Source organism: Gorilla gorilla, chromosome 5 (genome assembly GCF_029281585.2).
Source record: "Gorilla gorilla gorilla isolate KB3781 chromosome 5, NHGRI_mGorGor1-v2.1_pri, whole genome shotgun sequence".
NCBI classification, from domain to species: domain Eukaryota; kingdom Metazoa; phylum Chordata; class Mammalia; order Primates; family Hominidae; genus Gorilla; species Gorilla gorilla.
Genome location: NC_073229.2, coordinates 64,619,177 through 64,638,090, shown reverse-complemented (window position 1 = coordinate 64,638,090; position 18,914 = coordinate 64,619,177). Strand labels below are relative to the sequence as shown.

At 41.7% G+C, this 18,914-nt stretch overlaps 1 protein-coding gene across 2 annotated transcripts in view; it reads right to left on the bottom strand.

Moving 5' to 3' along the window:
* Positions 1-11,278: 11,278 nt before the first annotated feature.
* Positions 11,279-18,914, bottom strand: part of MEP1A (meprin A subunit alpha) — a 46,200-nt gene continuing 38,564 nt past the window's right edge. The window contains exons 11-14 of one of the 2 annotated variants that reach the window (XM_063707267.1): positions 17,505-17,969; positions 16,318-16,491; positions 15,523-15,823; positions 11,279-12,089 (exon numbers count right to left, since the gene is read on the bottom strand). In XM_063707267.1, the coding sequence (XP_063563337.1) occupies positions 11,933-12,089; positions 15,523-15,823; positions 16,318-16,491; positions 17,505-17,969 (1,097 nt within the window). In that variant the 3' untranslated portion in view covers positions 11,279-11,932. The remainder of the gene's footprint in view (positions 12,090-15,522; positions 15,824-16,317; positions 16,492-17,504; positions 17,970-18,914) is intronic. The other variant, XM_019028905.3, reaches the window with a different exon arrangement.

The window sequence follows — 18,914 nt, the reverse complement described above, 5'->3', positions numbered from 1 at the left end:
TGTCTGCCATCCTCCTCCCCCATTTCTTATTGTTTGCATGGGGAAATGGTTAAATAAATGTCTGTGGGGTTTTCAGGATGTAGGTTGCTAAGGCCAGAAATTAAGAAAGACTGTGGGAAGTCACGGCCTTTTGTGGTTTGTACAGAGAATTTCAAAGAGACCCATGTTGGAATGTTTCAGGAAAAAAAAAAAAGTTACATGGAGATGAGAAAGATTACAGCAATTAGTAAATATAGAAAGGAGGTGTGGGTGAGTTATTGAGGTGAATGGAGCAGGAAGTCACAATCATTTGAAGACAAAAAGAAATAGGTGGTCCTAGAAATGCCAGGTAGGCGGAATGCATTTATTTTGTGCCATGTGATGGTGAAGTCAAATAAGGCCTCCTCATCCCAAAGAGAAAACCCAGTGACCCAGGCCAGTAAAAGTCTGATTCTTCAAGTGTTCAAAATGAAGGTGGAACTTACAGGGAACATACCTTTTGATTGTGTTTTTAAAAGGGCAACGGGAATAGTGTCTCATCATTTCAAGAGGACGGTAGTTTAGCTTTAATATTAGGTTCTGTTGGTTTCTAAAATTATGACTTGGGATTTAAAATCACATCATGTATGCCAGCACGCAGCTGTGCTTCCTTTCCATTCCATAACAAGGAAATATCTAATGAGATCCCGTGAGCTGTCTTTGTAGTAATTGTCTGCCTTCTTGAAATGTGGTGCTGCTGCTGCTCAGGCTTCTGCATGTCACCCAGAATGCCCCTCCATTCTCCAAACAGCGAACTATCCTTTCTATCTTCCAGGCATGGGGGAGGCCGGCAGCTCGCCGCTGAACTCAACTGGCTGTCAGGGCTGATGGCTTCCCTCACCTCATCCGCACTCCCAAGCCTTGTGCAAAGATCCAGCACGTTATAGAAGGTTTAAACAAGGGTCCTTGAAGTAAAGTTTTCAGAACCAAATGTCTAGCAAATAAACAGATGCCTGTTCCAACATTTGTGTGAGGATGGCTCGAAATTTTCATTGACAGCTGAAAATAGAGCCCTCATGTCCTATAGATGAATATAAAGGATGTGAGGGCTCTATTTATCCTCTAGCACATTCTAGACGGAAACCAAGTTTCCCCCTGTTAGTGAATGTGGAGTGGACAGAAGAAAAGAGGGAAGATGGGCCAACTCCCGAAGCCCGCTCTGTGCCAGACCAGTTCTTATCTCCAAATATCATCTCTATGTGTTAGGGGTGGGCGTGGGGGCCTTGGTAGTGGTGTCCTACGATTCAGACACAGCCGTCCTGTCTATTCTTAAGTGATTTTAGGCACACCCATTTTCCCCTTTTACCTGTAAACTTTGAAATGAAGTTGAAAGGCCACCAGTGTCCATGACAGGTCCCTCTGCACACATGGGGCATGGTTAGGAGATACATGAGCCTGTTCCCACTGCAGGGTTTTTATTCTCTCATGCAGAGCCAAGTGAAGGATGCCGGTGACTATTGAAGCCCAAACACAACAAACCCAGAAGCCTGGGGCGGGGGGGGAAATGGCTTTATTCTCAGCATGAAAGGCAAGAGGACCTGACTGGGCAAGTGGTGGGCAGATTGCTGTCACGGCCCACTTCCGATGACATTAGACAGCAAAACCCAGGAATGACTTTGGGCCCTGCCTTTTTCGGATTTTGATTGGTACCATCCTGGGTCTTCCATCCTGCCAGCCAGCCGGCACCCCAGCAGTTGTGGGAAGAGGAATTTGACTTTGATTAACCGAGAAAAACTGTGCACGCGTTTTCTGTTTTTTTCTGGAACTGTGAGGGTTTTCCCATGCCCCAGGGGCTCCCTCACAGTTGTCTTATGCCAAGCATTCCCGACAGGAATCTCCAGCTGGGTTGGAGTGACAGCTGGCCTCCAGCACCGCAGCTCCGCAACCACCGCTGGCGTCTCCTGAGGCTCGCGCGCCCCCTGCTGGGCCTGAGAGGTGGCGTCCCCGCTGCGGTCCGGCCTCAGGAAGCCGGTGGGAGGCAGAGTCAGTCCCGCGGATGACGCGCCCAACGGTCTAGGTTCAGGAAGTAATTTGATCATATGGACAGAGCGAAGGTCAAGGCATAGTGGATAACAGAAACCAGGAATGAAAAAAATCTCTTTCACTCCCGCCTCCTAACACTTTTATATTATGATCCTTGCAGGGGAAAGGGTAGTCAGAAAGCAACGTAGGACTGTGGAGGGAGGGAAATCCCAGTCACGTAGTTTCAGTGTGTGAAAGGCAAAGGAAATTTCAGGCCCCCAATTCACTATGCAAAAAGGAAAAAATTAAGATGGAAGCTGAGTCATGCAAGAAACAGCCTTTTCCGTCTGTTGCTAAGCGAATAGCTAACAGATGAAAGGCCAGATATCTTCACAGATAGCTACGCTAGGTTCACCTTTTATATAAAGTGCCGATTTACTGAGATGAATACATCACTGACTATTCCCCTACCTGCTCCTTTTCTCCTGCAATGCATGGATTATGCATTGTGACCATACCCTCCCTCTTTCGCCTCCATTTTTCCCCTTTAAATACTGAAGCCCTCAAAATATCTTTGCAGAAAAACAGACCACAGACTGTCTCTGTGATTCTGTGTTCCTTTCTTCCAGTCGTGTTCTTAACCTTGGCAAAATAAACTTCTAAGTTGATTGAGACCTGTCTCGGAGACTGTTCGGTTTACAAGTGTGCATTGCACATCCGCAGGCAGGCATACATTTCTGAGGCATACTCGCTGGGATAGCTCCTTCCTTTCTCTGTCCCCCTCACTGACTGAATCTCATTTATGGCACTAACAACAAAGCTGAAAGCCCCAGAAATGATCTGGTTCACCCATTCCAGATAGGTTGCTGGAAGGTCGTTTGAGGAAGAAAAATGGGTGCCTTCCGTGTTTCAAGGGAACCTAATACTTTTTCTATCAAGGCAGCTGCAAAAGGATTAACATAGGTGGCCCTATTCCCTTTCCTAATTCATCCATTCAAAGCCACTGCTGGCCTGGATTTTCATTTTCAATCCATGATGAATCTGCAGCTATCCCAGGGCAATCTGACAGACCAGCCAGCAGCTGAGGCTGGATGACAAGTTCCTACCCTAGCCTCTGAGCACACATTGCTAACATGTGATCCGAGAAGACCCAGGAGAAGTCAACAGGGCCAACTGCCAGCAGGGTTGGTCCTTGGAGTAGAGGGACAAGCTGAAATGGCCTTAAGTAATGAGGCAGACAGCTTCCCAGTTTGGGGGGATGTCACGCACCTTGGCCTGTTGCTCCTATCCCCTCGGAATAGCTCTCACACCTTCTCCCTCATGTTGGACATTCCTTTTACAAAAACAGAAATCTCAAGGACAGATAAGGTTAAGAAGGTTAATCTCAGGTTAATCTCAAGGAGAGAAAAGGTATGCAAATATACTTCTGGGTGAAACACAGTAACTTAAAATTTACCCTCGAATGAAAATGGCTGGTAACTATATAACTATGTTAACCAACAGTTTTTGAGCCCTTGCTGTGTACCTGGTCCTGTTCTAAGATTTTTATGTGTATAATTTCATTTAAACTCTACAGCAAACCAAAAGTAACTAAATATTCTTTTTCTTTGCATTTTTAGAGGAAAAAACTAAGCACAGAGAGGTAAATAACTTGTCCACAGTCACACAGCTGAGGACCAGTAGAACCAGGATCTAAGTGCAGTGTCTGACCTAGAACATGGGCATGTATCCACCACCTTGTATTGCTTCTCTATGCAACCTGATGCCAGTTACTTGCTTAAAAGTAGGCTTCCATAGCAGGAAAAGTTTCAAATGCACAAAATGAGAGGGGAGAACAACAGTGACAGAGAGGGTGGAGGAGTTAAGGCTTCTCCCAGCTTCATCTCACTTTATAATTCTACCTTGGGGCAGCCCAGGACATAATGACCAATGTTCTGGGCAAACTTCAGAGTGTGCCTGCTTCCTTTTTAAGTCTCTGATGAAACATAAAAGAATTCCTGTTGTGCTGCTTTATTGAAAGTAGATCTCAACTTAGTTATCTCAACCCCCCAGCTTGAGTCTTCATTCAAGTGAGCTTCTTGTAAGGTGTCAATCACCAGTGTTGTTGTTTTTATTTTCGTCTCGGATCTATCAAGAATTCTCAGAGTGTTGGATGGCATTTAGACATGTAGGAAGAAAATATGGCTTCCCAGAAATGAAGAGTGATTCTGAGGCTATGTTTAAACATATCAAGTGGAGAATTGGGACATTTGTCCTAATACATTTAGCTAAGTCATGATTTTCCTTATGATATGCAGACTGAAACAGCAGCTGATTTGCTACTTGAATGCTTTGCATTCTTTGCTTCATTTTGCATGGACAGGTGTATTGGGCTGTTCTTCAGCATTGATTGACAGCCAGTTTGGCAAATGTGGTATGGTGGTTAAGAGCATTGGTTCTAGAGCCAAACTGTGTGCTTTTCAATTGTAGGTCCACCATTTCTTAGTTTGACTTTTGGTAAAATAACTCTTTCTGCCTCAATTTACACTATGTGAAAGGAGATAATAATGGTACAGGCTCCATGGGTTGTTATAAAATTCTTATAAAGCCTACAAAATCGTATCTGGCATGCAATTATTACAGAATAAAGTTAGCCTTTATTATTTTGCATCATACTGTGTGTGCATAAAAATTATAGTAGATATGTATCATAAACACATATATACATCACACATCACGACTTAGCCAAATTAGGGCAAATGTTTCAATTCTCCACTTGATATATTTAAACACAGCCTCAGAATCACACTTCATTTCTGAGAAGTCATATTTTCTTCCTATGTGTCTAAATAATATCCAACACTCAGAATTCTTGATAGATCTTGGTAGAACTCAGATTTAGACACCAGCTCTATTCAGAATCAAACTACATATGCCTTTTACATTGTCACATTTAATTCATGGTTAAGAGCTTTTGAGAGTAACGTCAAAGGTATGTGACGTCCTAAATCATAACTTTATCAAGGTTTGAGTTTAAATCATGCTCATTATGAAGCTAGAATGGGTGAATAATTCACATAACAAGTGTGTGAGCCTGGTTAACTTCCCCATGTCTGCATTTCAAATCAGTTTTGGTAATCGTACATATTACATAATTTTATTTAATTTTTAAACTAATTTCATTATTTCTTTTCTTTACAGATAAGCCAATTATGCACTATAACAGTGGTGTTAATTAAGGCTTTCTCAGTTACAAGTAACAGAACCACATTCAAACTAGTTTAAGCAAAAGTGGGCACTTACCATATAATGGGAAAGATACTAGATTGGTACAACTTCAGGTACAGCTAGATTCAAGTGCCCAAACAGTGTTCTCAGAGTTCTGGCTCTTCCTTTTATGTTGTTGCCTCTCTTAGTGTATTTATTTCATTCCAAGGTAGATCTTCAAAGGAGAGAAATTTATGAGATCCACAGACCCATAGATTGAGATTTAAAAAGAAGACCAACCCTTTTCTTCTCCAAATGTTCATGTATATGTGGCAGTACAGGGTATCATGATTGGCTTAGTCTAAGCCATATGCTGGCCCCGTAGAAATAATTATATCCATTAGGATCATGTTTTCTGTGAGTACCAGACATTCAAAATAACGGTGACTTAAAGCAGAAGTTTATTTCTCTAACACAGATAAGCAGCCCAAGACTGATGTGGCAGCCTGGCTCAGTGCAATTCTCAGAAATCCAGATATTTTCTATTTTTTAATCTGCTTTTCCCAAGGCCACCACATGGCCCCATTTGGCAGCTCTCACTCTGGCCATTACGTCCCGTTATCAGTCATTAGGATAGAGGAAGGGACTGCAGGTGTGCACCAAGACTCCTTTAGGAAAGGTTCCCAGAAGATCACATGCAACATTCCTGCTTCCATTCCATTGGCCTGAATTTGATCACACTACCTCACTGTATCAGTCTGTTTTCACACTGCTATAAAGAACTACCTGAGACTGGGTAATTTATAAAGGAAAGAGGTTTAATTGACTAGCAGTTATGCAAGGCTGGGGAAGCCTCAGGAAACTTACAATCACAGTGGAAGGCAAAGGGGAAGAAAGGCACGTCTTACATGGTAACAAGACTTGAAGGTGAGAGAGCAAGGAGGTTTGCCACACTTTAAAAACATCAGCTCTCATGAGAACTCACTTACTATCACAAGAACAGCATGGGGGAAACCACCCCCATGATCCAATAACCTCTCACCAGTTCCATTCCTCCACACATGAGGATTACAATTCAAGATGAGATTTGGGTGGGGATACAGAGACAAACCATATCACCCATCTACCTGCAAAGGAAGCAGGAGAATGTAAACTAGACTCTGAGTAGCCATTTGACCAGTTGGAGTTTGGGGATTCTATTACTGAGAAAAGAAGAATGTATGTTGGTGACCATTTTTGTTGGGGGCTGATATCTGAACATCTCCTCTGCCTCCTGCTCTCTTCTCATGCCTTTCTTATGACCCCATTTTTCTATTCTCCTTTTATTCTCTTGACCAGATAGGATCTTTAAATGTTTTTAATGATTTTCATTGAGCTGGTGAGCCACACATGGGTCAATTTGTCCTAAATTTGTCTAGGCCCTAAGGGATGCTGTGACCCAGATGAGGCCCATGTCTCAATCCATTCTGGGATTCCAGAACTAGTTCTTGGTAAAACTGTGGAAGGCAAAGAGAGATGGGTCTTGTCTTTACTCTGATATCACTGTTAGCTGCAACTCTTACACACATACACACAAACACACACATATGTTGGGCTGCCCTACCCATATCAAACCTTTCCTATCATATTTTTTCACATCAGTACTCATTAGAGGTCACTGGCACCTGACTCCATTATCTCCCATCCCCCATTCATTAGAGTTATCAAGAGTTTGCTAAATGACACTCACAGCTACAGGATAACTATAAATCTTTTCAAACTTTTCTTTGCTTAGAGACTTTTGAAAAACATATTTATATTAAAACTGACATAAGAAAGATGTTTTAACCATATTTATAAACATATAGAAATTTGAGTAGGTGACTAATTATCCATAAAACTGATATCCCTAATAAAGAAAACCAAGTAAAAAAGAACTTTACATAGTGTTCCATATATATTAGCCTATATTTTATAGCACCTTCCAAACCTCTAATCTTATTAAGGTTTTCTGTAGTCAAACAAGAATAATAGATTCTGCTATTAAGTGGCTCTGTGACCTGCCTAAGGCACTTAGCCTCTCCAGAATTGCCTCAGTTTACCCAAATACAAGAGGTGGACTTCAGAATCTCTAAAATTTAATCAAGCCATAAAACAGATGATATAATTCATGAGAAAGGCAGAGCTCAAGAAGGGAAGGTGTGAGATCCATCTGTAATTTGCTTGTGAATGCCTCCATATAGGAAATACACTGTATACAGCCTGCAGGGGGACTATAATCCACACCCTGGGGGAGGTTAAATAGTATGCAAAGTATTCTGAAAAAGGAACACACACTCCAACAGCAGTTAGTTAGTATTTGAAAGATCCTATCAAAAGTCTCTACTGGAAAAATATCTGTTGCAAAACTTTAAATATTTCTATAGCAAGCTACACCAGAGGGTTTGTTATTAGTATAAAGGATGCTTAAAATAATTTTTGCATTGGTTAAATACAATTATCAAGACAGCTATAGGTACAATACTCTGGCAGGCCCAGTGAACTAACTTTTGGGGTAGAACCTTAGACTAGAACTCTATTTGGTCCTAGTTTTCCCTCACTTAATACAAGGTTTCATTGGCTGATCCAACTAGAGCAGTGATTCCCAATAAGTAATGGTTTTGCCCCTCAGGGGGACATTTGTCAATGTCCTAGAGATTTGGGATTGTCACTACTGGAGAAGTGTGCTATGAGCATCCAGTAAGTAGAGGCCAGGGACGCCACTAAACATATCACAATGCAGAGAACAGCCCTCACAGAAAAGAATACCCAGCTCAAAATATTACCAGGGCTGAGGTTCAGAAACCCTAAGGTAGAGTTGACAAATCTTGGCCTTCAGATTATTTGACTGTATGTGTCTAGAATGAACCTTTAATCCAAGAGGCTTGGTGGTGGAGCACTTAAAAGGACAGAGCAGAGACTTCCCTACACCTACAAAACAGGTTGGATGGCTATTTGTGGGCTTGATGGTTTATCAGGGGAACTAGACCCCAATATTTCAACGTAGGTTCTATTTTCCCTAAGTGTTGGCTGGTCTGAGAAATAAAGAGAAAGAGTACAAAGAGGAATTTTACAGCTGGGCCTCTGGGGGTAACATCACATATTGGTAGGTCCGTTATGTCCCCTAAGCTGCAAAACCAGCAAGTTTTTATTAGGGATTTTAAAAGGGGAGGGGGTATACGAACAAGGAGTAGGTCACAAAGATCACATGCTTCAAAGCGCAATAAAGATCACAATGCAAAGGCAAAATTAGAATTACTGATGAGGGTCTATGTCCCACTGTGCACGTATTGTCTTGATAAACATCTTAACAGAAAACAGGGTTTGAGAGCAGAGAACCAGTCTGACCAAAATTTATCAGGCTGGAATTTCCCAATCCTAGTAAGCCTGAGGGTACTGCAGGAGACCAGGGCATATTTCAGTCCTTATCTCAACCGCATAAGACAGACACTCCCAGAGCAGCCGTTTATAGACCTCCCCCCAGGAATGCATTCCTTCCCCCAAGGTATTCCTCGCTGGGAAAAGAATTCAGCGATATCTCTCCTATTTGCATGTCTGTGTATACGCTCTCTGCAAGAAGAAAAATATGGCTCTATTCTGCCCGACCCCACAGGCAGTCAGACCTTATGGTTATCTTCCTTTGTTCCCTGAAAATCGCTGTTATTCTGTTCTTTTTCAAGGTGCACTGTTTTTCTTATTGTTCAAACACACATGTTTTACAATCTATTTGTACAATAGTGGTCCAGAGGTGACGTACATTCTCAGCTTACGAAGATAATGGGATTAAGAAATTAAAGTAAAGACAGACATAAGAAATTACAAAAGTATTATTAGGGAAGTGATAAACATCCATGAAATCTTCACAATTTATGTTCAGAGATTGCAGTAAAGATGGGCATAAGAAATTATAAAAGTATTAATTTTGGGAACTGATAAACGTCCATGAAATATTCACAATTTATGTTCTTCTGCTGCAGCTCCAGCTGGTCCCTCCGTTCGAGGTCCCTGACTTCCCGCAACAATGGTTAACAAATATGAATGTGTAGCAGAATTTAGTTTAAATCTTGATTCATTTTAACATCATCAGAGAGGGGGTTAGAGTTCCCATCCACTTCTAATTATCAGAGGCTCCAGATATTACTGAAAGAACCTGACATTTGTGAATGGCCAGATTGGCTCAGGTCAGTTCACAGAAGGAAAGGATACAGATGGGGATGTATCGAGGATATGGTGGGGGAAGCATGAGACATTCTCAAATTTTCAAGCCACTATGACTTATTCCCACTATGTAATATTAAAGAAGTCAGACACTCAGATTCAGGGAGGATTTCCCACATTTTTCATGTTGCTCATCTAAATCCCGAATTCCACACTGCCTAGAGAATATGAAATGCTTAATTTCTACCTACTCCCCATCCTACATGCCCTCTGCCATCACTATCCCAACATCTTAAAAGAATAAAGTATCTGCTAGTCCTCCTGGAATTATTGAGGGTTTGGGCTCAAAGAAAAGCTGAATAACATGTCAGATTTACAGTGAGCCAGACCATTAATCAATCAACAGAGGTTTCCATTAATCATCAAAAGTGATAAACATAGATAGTAGGCATGGTGCTGGTTGAGAATCTAGAGAGAAATAAATATCAAAATGCTTTACCCTCATTCTGGTACCTCCTTATCATTATTTTGACCTAGCAGTTTTAATTTGGAGTACTAGATGAAAATACTAGGTTATCTTTGAAATTTTAGCTTCTGCTTCCTCCAGAGAGAAACTCATGTATTTAAGAAATGTTGTCATTGGTTTGGGCTTGGGGCCTTTCCATGTGTGACAGACCACAGCATGCTCCTTTTAATAAAACAAAAGGACAATAACAGCAGCAGCAGCAACAAAGCCTAGAGTTCACTTCTGAGGTCAGATATTGAGCAGAGTGTTAAGGGCATGGCTTTCTTTAGGCCTAACTCTGAGGTTAGTGGAGGGTTTGCAGGACTGTGAAGCACAGCGAGAAACAAAGCTGAAATCCATTTCCAATCTGGTCTTTGGAGATAATACAACTGGGCTGGTGACAGGATAGCTTCCTATCTAGTCTGAACATTGAATAGTAATATTTTCATACATATTAAACTCTAAGATAGGTTCATATTCATTATCCCATTGTATTACTCTGCTACTCTGTAAGTGGTAAAGTCATGTGGAAGGAGATAATCAGCTATTATTTCCATTTGACAAGTTAGTAAACTAAGATCAAGAGCTTAAATGATAAAATTTACCCAGCTAGCTGGATGGGCAATCCAAGCCTGCAGCCAGGATGCTTGGCTTCCAGACCTGTTTTCTATCCACTAGAGCAGTGGTTCTCAAGGTGTCTGTGAGGTGGAGGTTGTGGGGGAGTCAGTAGCAGTAGCAGCATGGCCTGGAAACCTACCAGATTCTGGCACATTCTTATATCTTGCTAGATTCTGACACATTTAAGAATGCACATTCTTAGATCCCACCCTAGATCTACTGACCCAGAAACTCTGGGTGTAGGGCCTTGTAATCTGTTTTAATCAGTCCCCCCTGGGATACAGATGCACCTGAAGTTTGAGAGTTATTGCCCTCAGGGGTGCTGTTTTCACTTGCTACAAATTGTTCCCATAACTTTGCATTAAAGAAACTCTTGTTAATCTCTCATTTTGTTTCCAGTGCATTTTAACTCTACAAAATTGTCATAAAGTCTCTACTTAGGAAACCTTATGACTTAAAGGACCACTCAGAATCCTTAAAATCTTTTCGTTTATTAAACTTCCTGAGCTGACTTATTGCTGATTGGGTACAGAAACTTCAGCTTTTTTTTTTTTTTCACTTGCTCTATCTTGGAACTTCCTTGCCCCAGCTAGAGTTTATCTCCTTAGGAACTATGGAAAGAAAGCATATCTAAAAATACTTCTTTAAAGTTCTCTGATACCTTCAGTTTGTTAATATGATAATGTTGTACATAAATAGCTATAAAATATGCTATTAAACTTAAAAGATCTGGGAAAGAGCTTTTGAACACCCCCACCCTTCAACACACACATGCACACCCACACTTATATACAATACCAGATACAAAGAAGGTGCTAACTCAATATTTATTAAATTTATTAAAGGCCTTCTCTTAGAATCTCAGAGGAAAGCAAATGCTGTGAAGCCTGGCTGCCCAGAAGTACCTTTATTTGAAATCTTTAACAAGATCTTAAAAGAGTGATGACACTACTGTATCTAATGAAAAATGAGTATTTGATTCTAACATATTCAACATAAGAATGTCATCATATATATTCGATCTGCAATATAAATGAGAGTTTCTATATCTTAGTTATTCATTCATTTATTGTTTTATTCATTCAACCATTGTTGAGTGCCAACAATGTGCCAGCCATGCATCTAGGCACTGGGGCCAGCATGGTCAATGAGAACAACATGTGCCTGCCCTCATGGAGCTTACAGTCTATAGGAAAGACAGTCAATAAAACAAGTGATTTACAATGAAGTGTGATGAGTGTTGTCACAGGACACACTAGATACATTAGGAGCACATAGCAAAGTAACAGAATTATGTGGGGCAGAGAGATGACAAGGGTCACACATGGGGCTGGAGGCCTTAGTCCTTGGAGGTCCTATCCAAAGCAAGGCTGATAAAAAAGCTGCCCCAAACTGCATTGACCATGGGAAGGTTAAGGCCTGCATGGAGGAGGTGCTGCTGTGGTCTGGCCAATGCCAGCAGGCAGGTCACTTCCTTGGCCTTTGGGAAAGGATGGCGATGATGGAGAAGGTCAAGAAGATCACGCCAGCCGTGCCTCCGATCACCATGCCCAGGACACTGCCGTGCACCTGCACGGCCTGACAGCGCTCCCCCGTGTAGAAGAAAGCATGTCCAGAGATGCACCTGAGGGAAAAGGACATGAAGGGAGTGTGGGAACTACCCAGGCCTCAGGTGCCTCCTAGCAACACTCATCTCCACAGCAATAAAAATGGCAAATGCTCACTGAGCAGGTCCATGTAGTGCCTGGTCCCATTTCAAGAGCTGTATATGGACCAACTAATTTAACCCTGCAACAACCCTTTGAGGTGGAGGCTATTACTTGGCCATTCTCATCATCTTCATCTTACAGGAAGGTTAAATAATTTGCTCAAGGTCACATTGTTAGTAAGTGTTTCACACTTGAAATCTAATCTCAAGAGGTATGTCTCCAGATCCAGGACTCTCAGCCACCAAGGATTCAGGAGGAAGGCCTGAGACACTTAAAGGAATACATTGCCTGACACTGGCTGAGAATATAAGCTACAAAGGAAATTCCCCAGATATAGACCGACTTAGAGCATCAGTGGTAGCTTAAAAACTTCTAAATAATATCAAATAAAATGTTACTGTCAGGTTAGTGTACTGTCACTATCTCACGAGGTTGCCCTGAAGTTCACATGAGATAATGAGGACACTGTACTTATCAAGGTATTTAACACAGAGTAAGCACATAATGGCCAGCCCTTAGTTTTGTTTCTTAATGTTATCTGGTATAAAGATCAACTAATCTCATAACCAAGGCATATAACTGGTAGTGTCTCATCCATAACTTTGTAACAATTCCAGCCTTTGTTTCAAACATTCCTACTAGAAGGTCTACTCAGCAGAATTCTACAGAGCAGAGTGAAACAATTAGAAGTCAGCATTTTCTGGTTGGGCACGGTGGCATACGCCTGTAATACCAGCACTTTGGGAGGCCGGGTGGATCACCTGAGGTCAGGAGTTTGAGATCAGCCTGGCCAAGATGGTCTCATCTCTACTAAAAATACCAAAAAAAAAAAAAAAATAGCCAGACATGGTGGTGGGCACCTGTAATCCCAGCTACTCGGGAGGCTGAGGCAGTAGAATTGCTTGAACCCGGGGGCTGGAAGTTGCAGTGAGCTGAAATCGTGCCATTGCACTCCAGCCTGGGTGACAAGAGCAAAAACTGTCTCAAAAAAAAAAAAAAAAAAAAAGAAGAAGTCAGCATTTTCTTTTACTAATCCTGAATGATTTTACCTTCCAAGGCCTCATCTCTATCCTGAGAATTGACTTCTTAGAAATCAGTGAGTAATAGCAAGTTTATTTCATTTTTTTCTGACCCAGTCCCCTCCAAACACAACTTAGTGATATCCCCTAGTGTTACCTTAGAAAAACTTATTCTGCCAACTCTCAGCTGCAGGTTTCTAGGAGAGGAATAGTTTGGCTGAGTGGAGGCTGACATACAAGTGGCAACCCTGGCCTCCCTTAGCCTGGGAAGGATGAAGCCTGTTGGGGACACATAATGGAATCTGGCATCTAAGGGCCTGTCAGGCAAAGATATGCAGACCTATGGCTTTGGAGCCCAGAAGCAGATGGGCCTTCCCCAATAATAGGAACCAGAGGGCTTCTTGGAAGAGTGATTGATTCTATGGGTGGGGCAGGAAAAATTAAAGATGAGCCTAGAGCATGTTATGGTGCCAGAAAGTAACATTGTGTTCATAAAATCTGATGTTGAAAGAGCACAGGAGCCAACCTGGAAGAGCTCCCAAAGGCCAAAGCTGGGACAATAGAAGCAACAAAATAAATCATGAAATTATTGCAACAGAGCCCACTGAATACAATAAATGTTTATGATTCCTTCGTGATGTGAATAAACAATCACATAAACAAATTAACGGGGTGAAGGTGCCATTCTTCTTTACAGAAGATTATAATTAATGAATGTGAAGGACATAGGAAATCAACATTAGAAGATCTCAGTGGTGAGTATTGCAGCAGGATGTGTCAACAGATGCTGAAATTAGTGTGTGAGGATTTGAGGAAAAGCAGAATGTCTCCATGGTCTTGGAATATCTCTCCCAATATACGTATGAATTACAGAGGGAGAAATGGTAACTCTTCAGTGGAGAGGCCTGGTGGACATGCTGTTGTCCAGATAATGAAGGTTGACATCACCAGTAATGACATGTATAGGCATCATGTACCTGTTCACACGCTGCAGCGAGAAGGCATAGCACATCTTTACTAATCTTGCCACAAATGCAAAACTTCAATCTAATCATGTGAGAACAAGATGAACCAAAAAAAAAAAAAAAATCCCTGACCAGTAATCTTCGAAGTGTCAAGGTAATGAAAGACAAGAAAGAGCTGAGGAATTGTCCCAAATTGGAGGGGATTAGGAGACAGGAGACATAAAAGCTAAATGTAATGTGAGATCCAGAATTGGATCCTGAAATAGAAAAAGAACATTAGTGGGAAAACTGGGAAGAGCTGAATAAGGCCTGTAATTTATTTACTAGCATTGTACCAATGCTCATTTCTTGGCTATGCTAATTGTACTATGGTTTGTGTAATATGCTAACATTAGGGAAAGCTGGGTGAATGGTATAGAGAAAGCCTCTGTAGTTTTTTCACATTGTATCTGTAAGTCTAAAATTATTTCAAAATAAAAGCTACAAAAAGAAAAAAAAAGGAGACTAAAAAGAACTCAGAAGAAATGTAAATTTTTGAGGCAGGCAGAATAGCTCCTACATCTGCTACTGTTCAAATGGAACTGTTGCTTCTGTCATCACATACCTCCTTTTGTGAAACAGTTTTTAGGGTTTTATGCAAGCAAACATTATAAAAAGAACTATTAAATATAGCAAACTGTGCTGCCAGACAGACGTAGATGCAAGTCCCAGCTTCAGCATTTTCCATCTGGGTACATTTTAGATAAACTACTTAATCTTTCTAAGCTTCAACTTCTTGACACACTAAACGGGGATAAGGAGAGCCCTTATGTCACACGTGGCAGTGAGAATGAATTTAGATCATGCGTGTAAGATGCTCAGGAGACTACATGATGCATAACAAGGGGTCAGAAATATCAGGTGTTCTTACTACTATTAGTGAAAATATAACTGTAATAATAGTACAGTGTAAATGACAGACTATGGAACTAATAATAATTAGGAACTAATAACATCTGTAGTCAGCAAAGATTTAAGCTTGGTCTTGAGACCCACCCTCATGGAGTAGAAAGTCCCTAGGCTAGAAGCCACCTTGGGTGTTGTTAGAGTTAGAAATTCTAACAACATCCAAGATGCTGTTGACAATACCCCAGAGGAGGAAAAGGGGTGAAAGTCAAGAGACAAGGTGACCTGGGAAGCCTCTGTCCTGGCAGCATAAGCCCATGAATCCAGGGCACACCTTTGTAGAGTCAAACAAAACCACATTCAGTTGACCATCTGAGGTAGTCTTCGCCCTACTCTGCAAACAGCAGCCTTTACCAGGAGTAAGCATGCACGCAGCCCAGGTCTGCTGGCCTGCCTGTCTCCCCAGCCACAGAGCCTACCTGCAGCTCGCCATCCCCTTCACGTTCACACAGATGCCGTCATTTTGGCAAGGGTTTGGGTCACATGGGTCTCTGAAGTACTGTGGCCAGTTATGGTCCTCCAGGGGGCCTGTGTTCTCCACCGACCGCTTCTGTCGGCTGGGCTGCCCCTGGCTCAGGCTGACAGGTAGGGCTTCCTCTAACATGGCCTTTCCCAAACCTTCTTCGGAGACCTGCTGCTCCTGGCCTTGGAGAATGAGGCCTTGGGGGCTCAGTCTTTTGCCTTTAGTGGGAACTTCAGTCTGGCTGAGGTGGGTGATATCTTCAGGAAATAGAGAGTCATGAGGAAGATCCAGGATTAGTAACTGACTACAATTAACTCCCACTTCTGGTGAAAGTTCCCCAGCCTGCTTCTATCTCCCATCATCCCTAGTGATGGAAAAGTGGCTTTGAATCCAGCTGATTTCCACAGTATTAGCTACTTTTATTTTAAAGTAATCCAGTCACATTTTTATTTATTGAATTTGCAAAATGAAGCATAAAGTTAGCATGGATAGACTGATGGAAACTAAATTGAAATCAGTGAACGGTTACCTCTGATAAAATTATCAAAAAGATGACACTAAAATTTCAGTTTCTTTCAAGGACAATTAAAATAAAGATGTGAGTCCTTGACCAATTGAATAAAATGTGGTTCTCCTACAACACATTGTTTTAACCTCATCCCCACCCTCCATGTGTGCTTTAAAATCAGGATAAAATCAGTAGAGTGCCAAGAGCATAGGATTATTTTCTCAGGAAGACCAACAAAAGTACCTTCAAAGTCCACAAATATGATGAGGTCATCATTTTTCAGGAAACTCCTCCTTTTCAGCATTTGGTGGGAAATGAAACCACTCCAGCCCAAGTCGATGCTTCTAAAACAATTACAGTCTGTATGATAGGTTCCCACCCTGGATGGCCTGTCCCAGATGACAGTGTCATTTATCGCTGCAAAGTTGTAGGTAACATAAAATCACATTACCTCTTTAGACTTCACTTTCCAGTTTGTCTTTAATGAGGATACAGGGCTTTGTGAATCAGAAATAAATAAATAAATAAATATAAAAATGAAAAAAGTGTTGGAAAAAAATTAGGCTATTTACTATTTCCAGGAGAATTGCAATTCAGAATTGAAAGATGGGAGAGGCAGAGAATCACAGCTCTGAGTGATCAGTTGTCTGCTACTGAGTGACTTTCTTAATGAAAAGAGAGGGACAGCTACTGCTTCTTTCTTCTAAGGCTTAAGTCTTCTCTTTTGAAAAAAAAAAAAAAATAGTGCCAGGTGCGGTGGCTCACGCCTGTAATCCTAGCACTTTGGGAGGCCAAAGTGGGTGGATTGCCTGAGCTCAGGAGTTCAAGACCAGCCTGGGCAACACGGTGAAACCCCATCTCTACTCGGGAGTCTGAGACAGAAGAATTGTTTGAACCTGGGAGGTGGAGGTTGCAGTGAGCCGAGAATGCGCCATTACATTCCAGCCTGGGCGACAGAGGGAGACTCCATCTCAAAAAAAAAAAAAAAAATAGTTTGCCCATTTCTTTACTGATGTAAGTTTACTTCATGAACATAGTAACATTGAGTACTATTTTAGGAGTAAGTACATTAGCTCTGCACAGAGCCCAGCAAGTTCCAAGTATTTGATAAATGATTAGCAGTATCTATTTCCTCAATCACAACGAGCTCAGTGAGGCAGGGATCACCTGATTCACTTGTATTCTAAGTACCTAGCACCGACTTTGGCACATGGTAAGCCCTCAATAGATGTTTGATGAGTGAATTTAGGAAAGGGAAGGAGGATGTGATGGCATTGAAAATCTTGACTTGAAACTCCAACAAGACTATGTTATTGGTATTCCCAAGCAGACAATGTGAGGAGAACGTTACTCTTTCTTGCACCACAGAATCACATCTGTGGGCCTCTCTGGTTCAAGGGGCAGTTCTTATTTACGCTGACACCACCCACCTGGAGATGTGTGCGACTTCGAGGTAGTGAACACCATACTTGAGGACATCCTGTTCCGGACATCGGGCTCCTGGTCAAGGATGGTAATTATCACCTGTCTGTTTTCTACTGGCCACTCCAGGATAGCATCGTTCTCCCCACTGCACACGTGAAAAGCAAGTCTCAAGTAGCCAGAGCTTTCTCTGCCATTTGGGTATAAAGTTAACCCAAAACCATATCCCTCCGAATTGTAGAATCGAGGGCTCTGAAGCTTGTCCCCTTTGCTGGTGTTCTCAAGGACTTGGGAGAAATTCCGGACTGTCCAGACCCCTGTGGGGCAGGGGGTTTCTGTCAGAGTGATGTCGTCTAGGTAAATTCCCCCAGTTGAGTTCTGAGGGTTGCCTTTTGTGCCCTGGAAAAGGTAGCGAAACTTCTGTTCCTCTTTGAGCACCACATGGGCAATTTTCCAATTGTGGTCATCATCTCCTGAGGACAGAGAACAAGGCTGGTGAGAACTGTGACCAACACTTAATGAGTACTTATTATGAGTTTGGCACAGTGCCATGTGCTTTCCATAAATTATCTCATTAAATCCTCACAACAGCCCTATAAAATAGGTACTGTTATAAACTGGTTAAGTAACTTTTCCAAAGTTACATATCTAATAAGGAAAAATGGTTTTTTAAAATACTATGATTTATTTTAAAATTCACATTCATATCTTAACCGTGAATTTGTTTTCCACTATAAGAATCCAGGTTCTGGATTTCCTCCTGAGTTGGCTGGTTCAACTGTAACCCCTAATGTTAGCAAAGAAAACCCAAGTGTTAGGCTGAATCGTATAAAATAGCCATTTTCTAAGCCAAAAGTAAAAAAAATAGTAACTCCATATGGTCCGACCTGTCACTTTTTGCCAGAGAGCTATAAGGAATGCTGAAGAGCAGATAATAACCTGTAGGACTGACTGGATCTTCCCTACCTGAAACTGACTCCCTCTCCAACATCTAGACTTTTTTCTCTTCCTTATATTATGTGAAAGTCCACCACGTAGGGGAGCGAAGTAAGCCAAATAGAGTACTATTGTCTAGAAACTCACGTTCTAATAAAGATTAGGTCTACTTGCTTTTTCTCTGAGCATGAACTAGAAGTGGGACTTTCGAATTAAGAGCTGAGGAAAGATGGTGAGAAGGCCGTTCTAGAACATAGGATCCTGGGTTGAACAGTATAAGAAGCCAGACAGGAGCTTGGGGGTACTGGAGAGAGGAAACTGCAAAAGCAAAGCAACTCAATTCCGCAAAGAGATGTGCCTACACTGATATTTTTGCACAGGGTATTCCCTAGAGTTGGGCTTGAAGAGGAGAGGAAAAATGCTTCCAAGTGGAAGTCATGTTGGCTAAACTGAGTTCCTACAGATGAGTGTCTTTTTTCCTT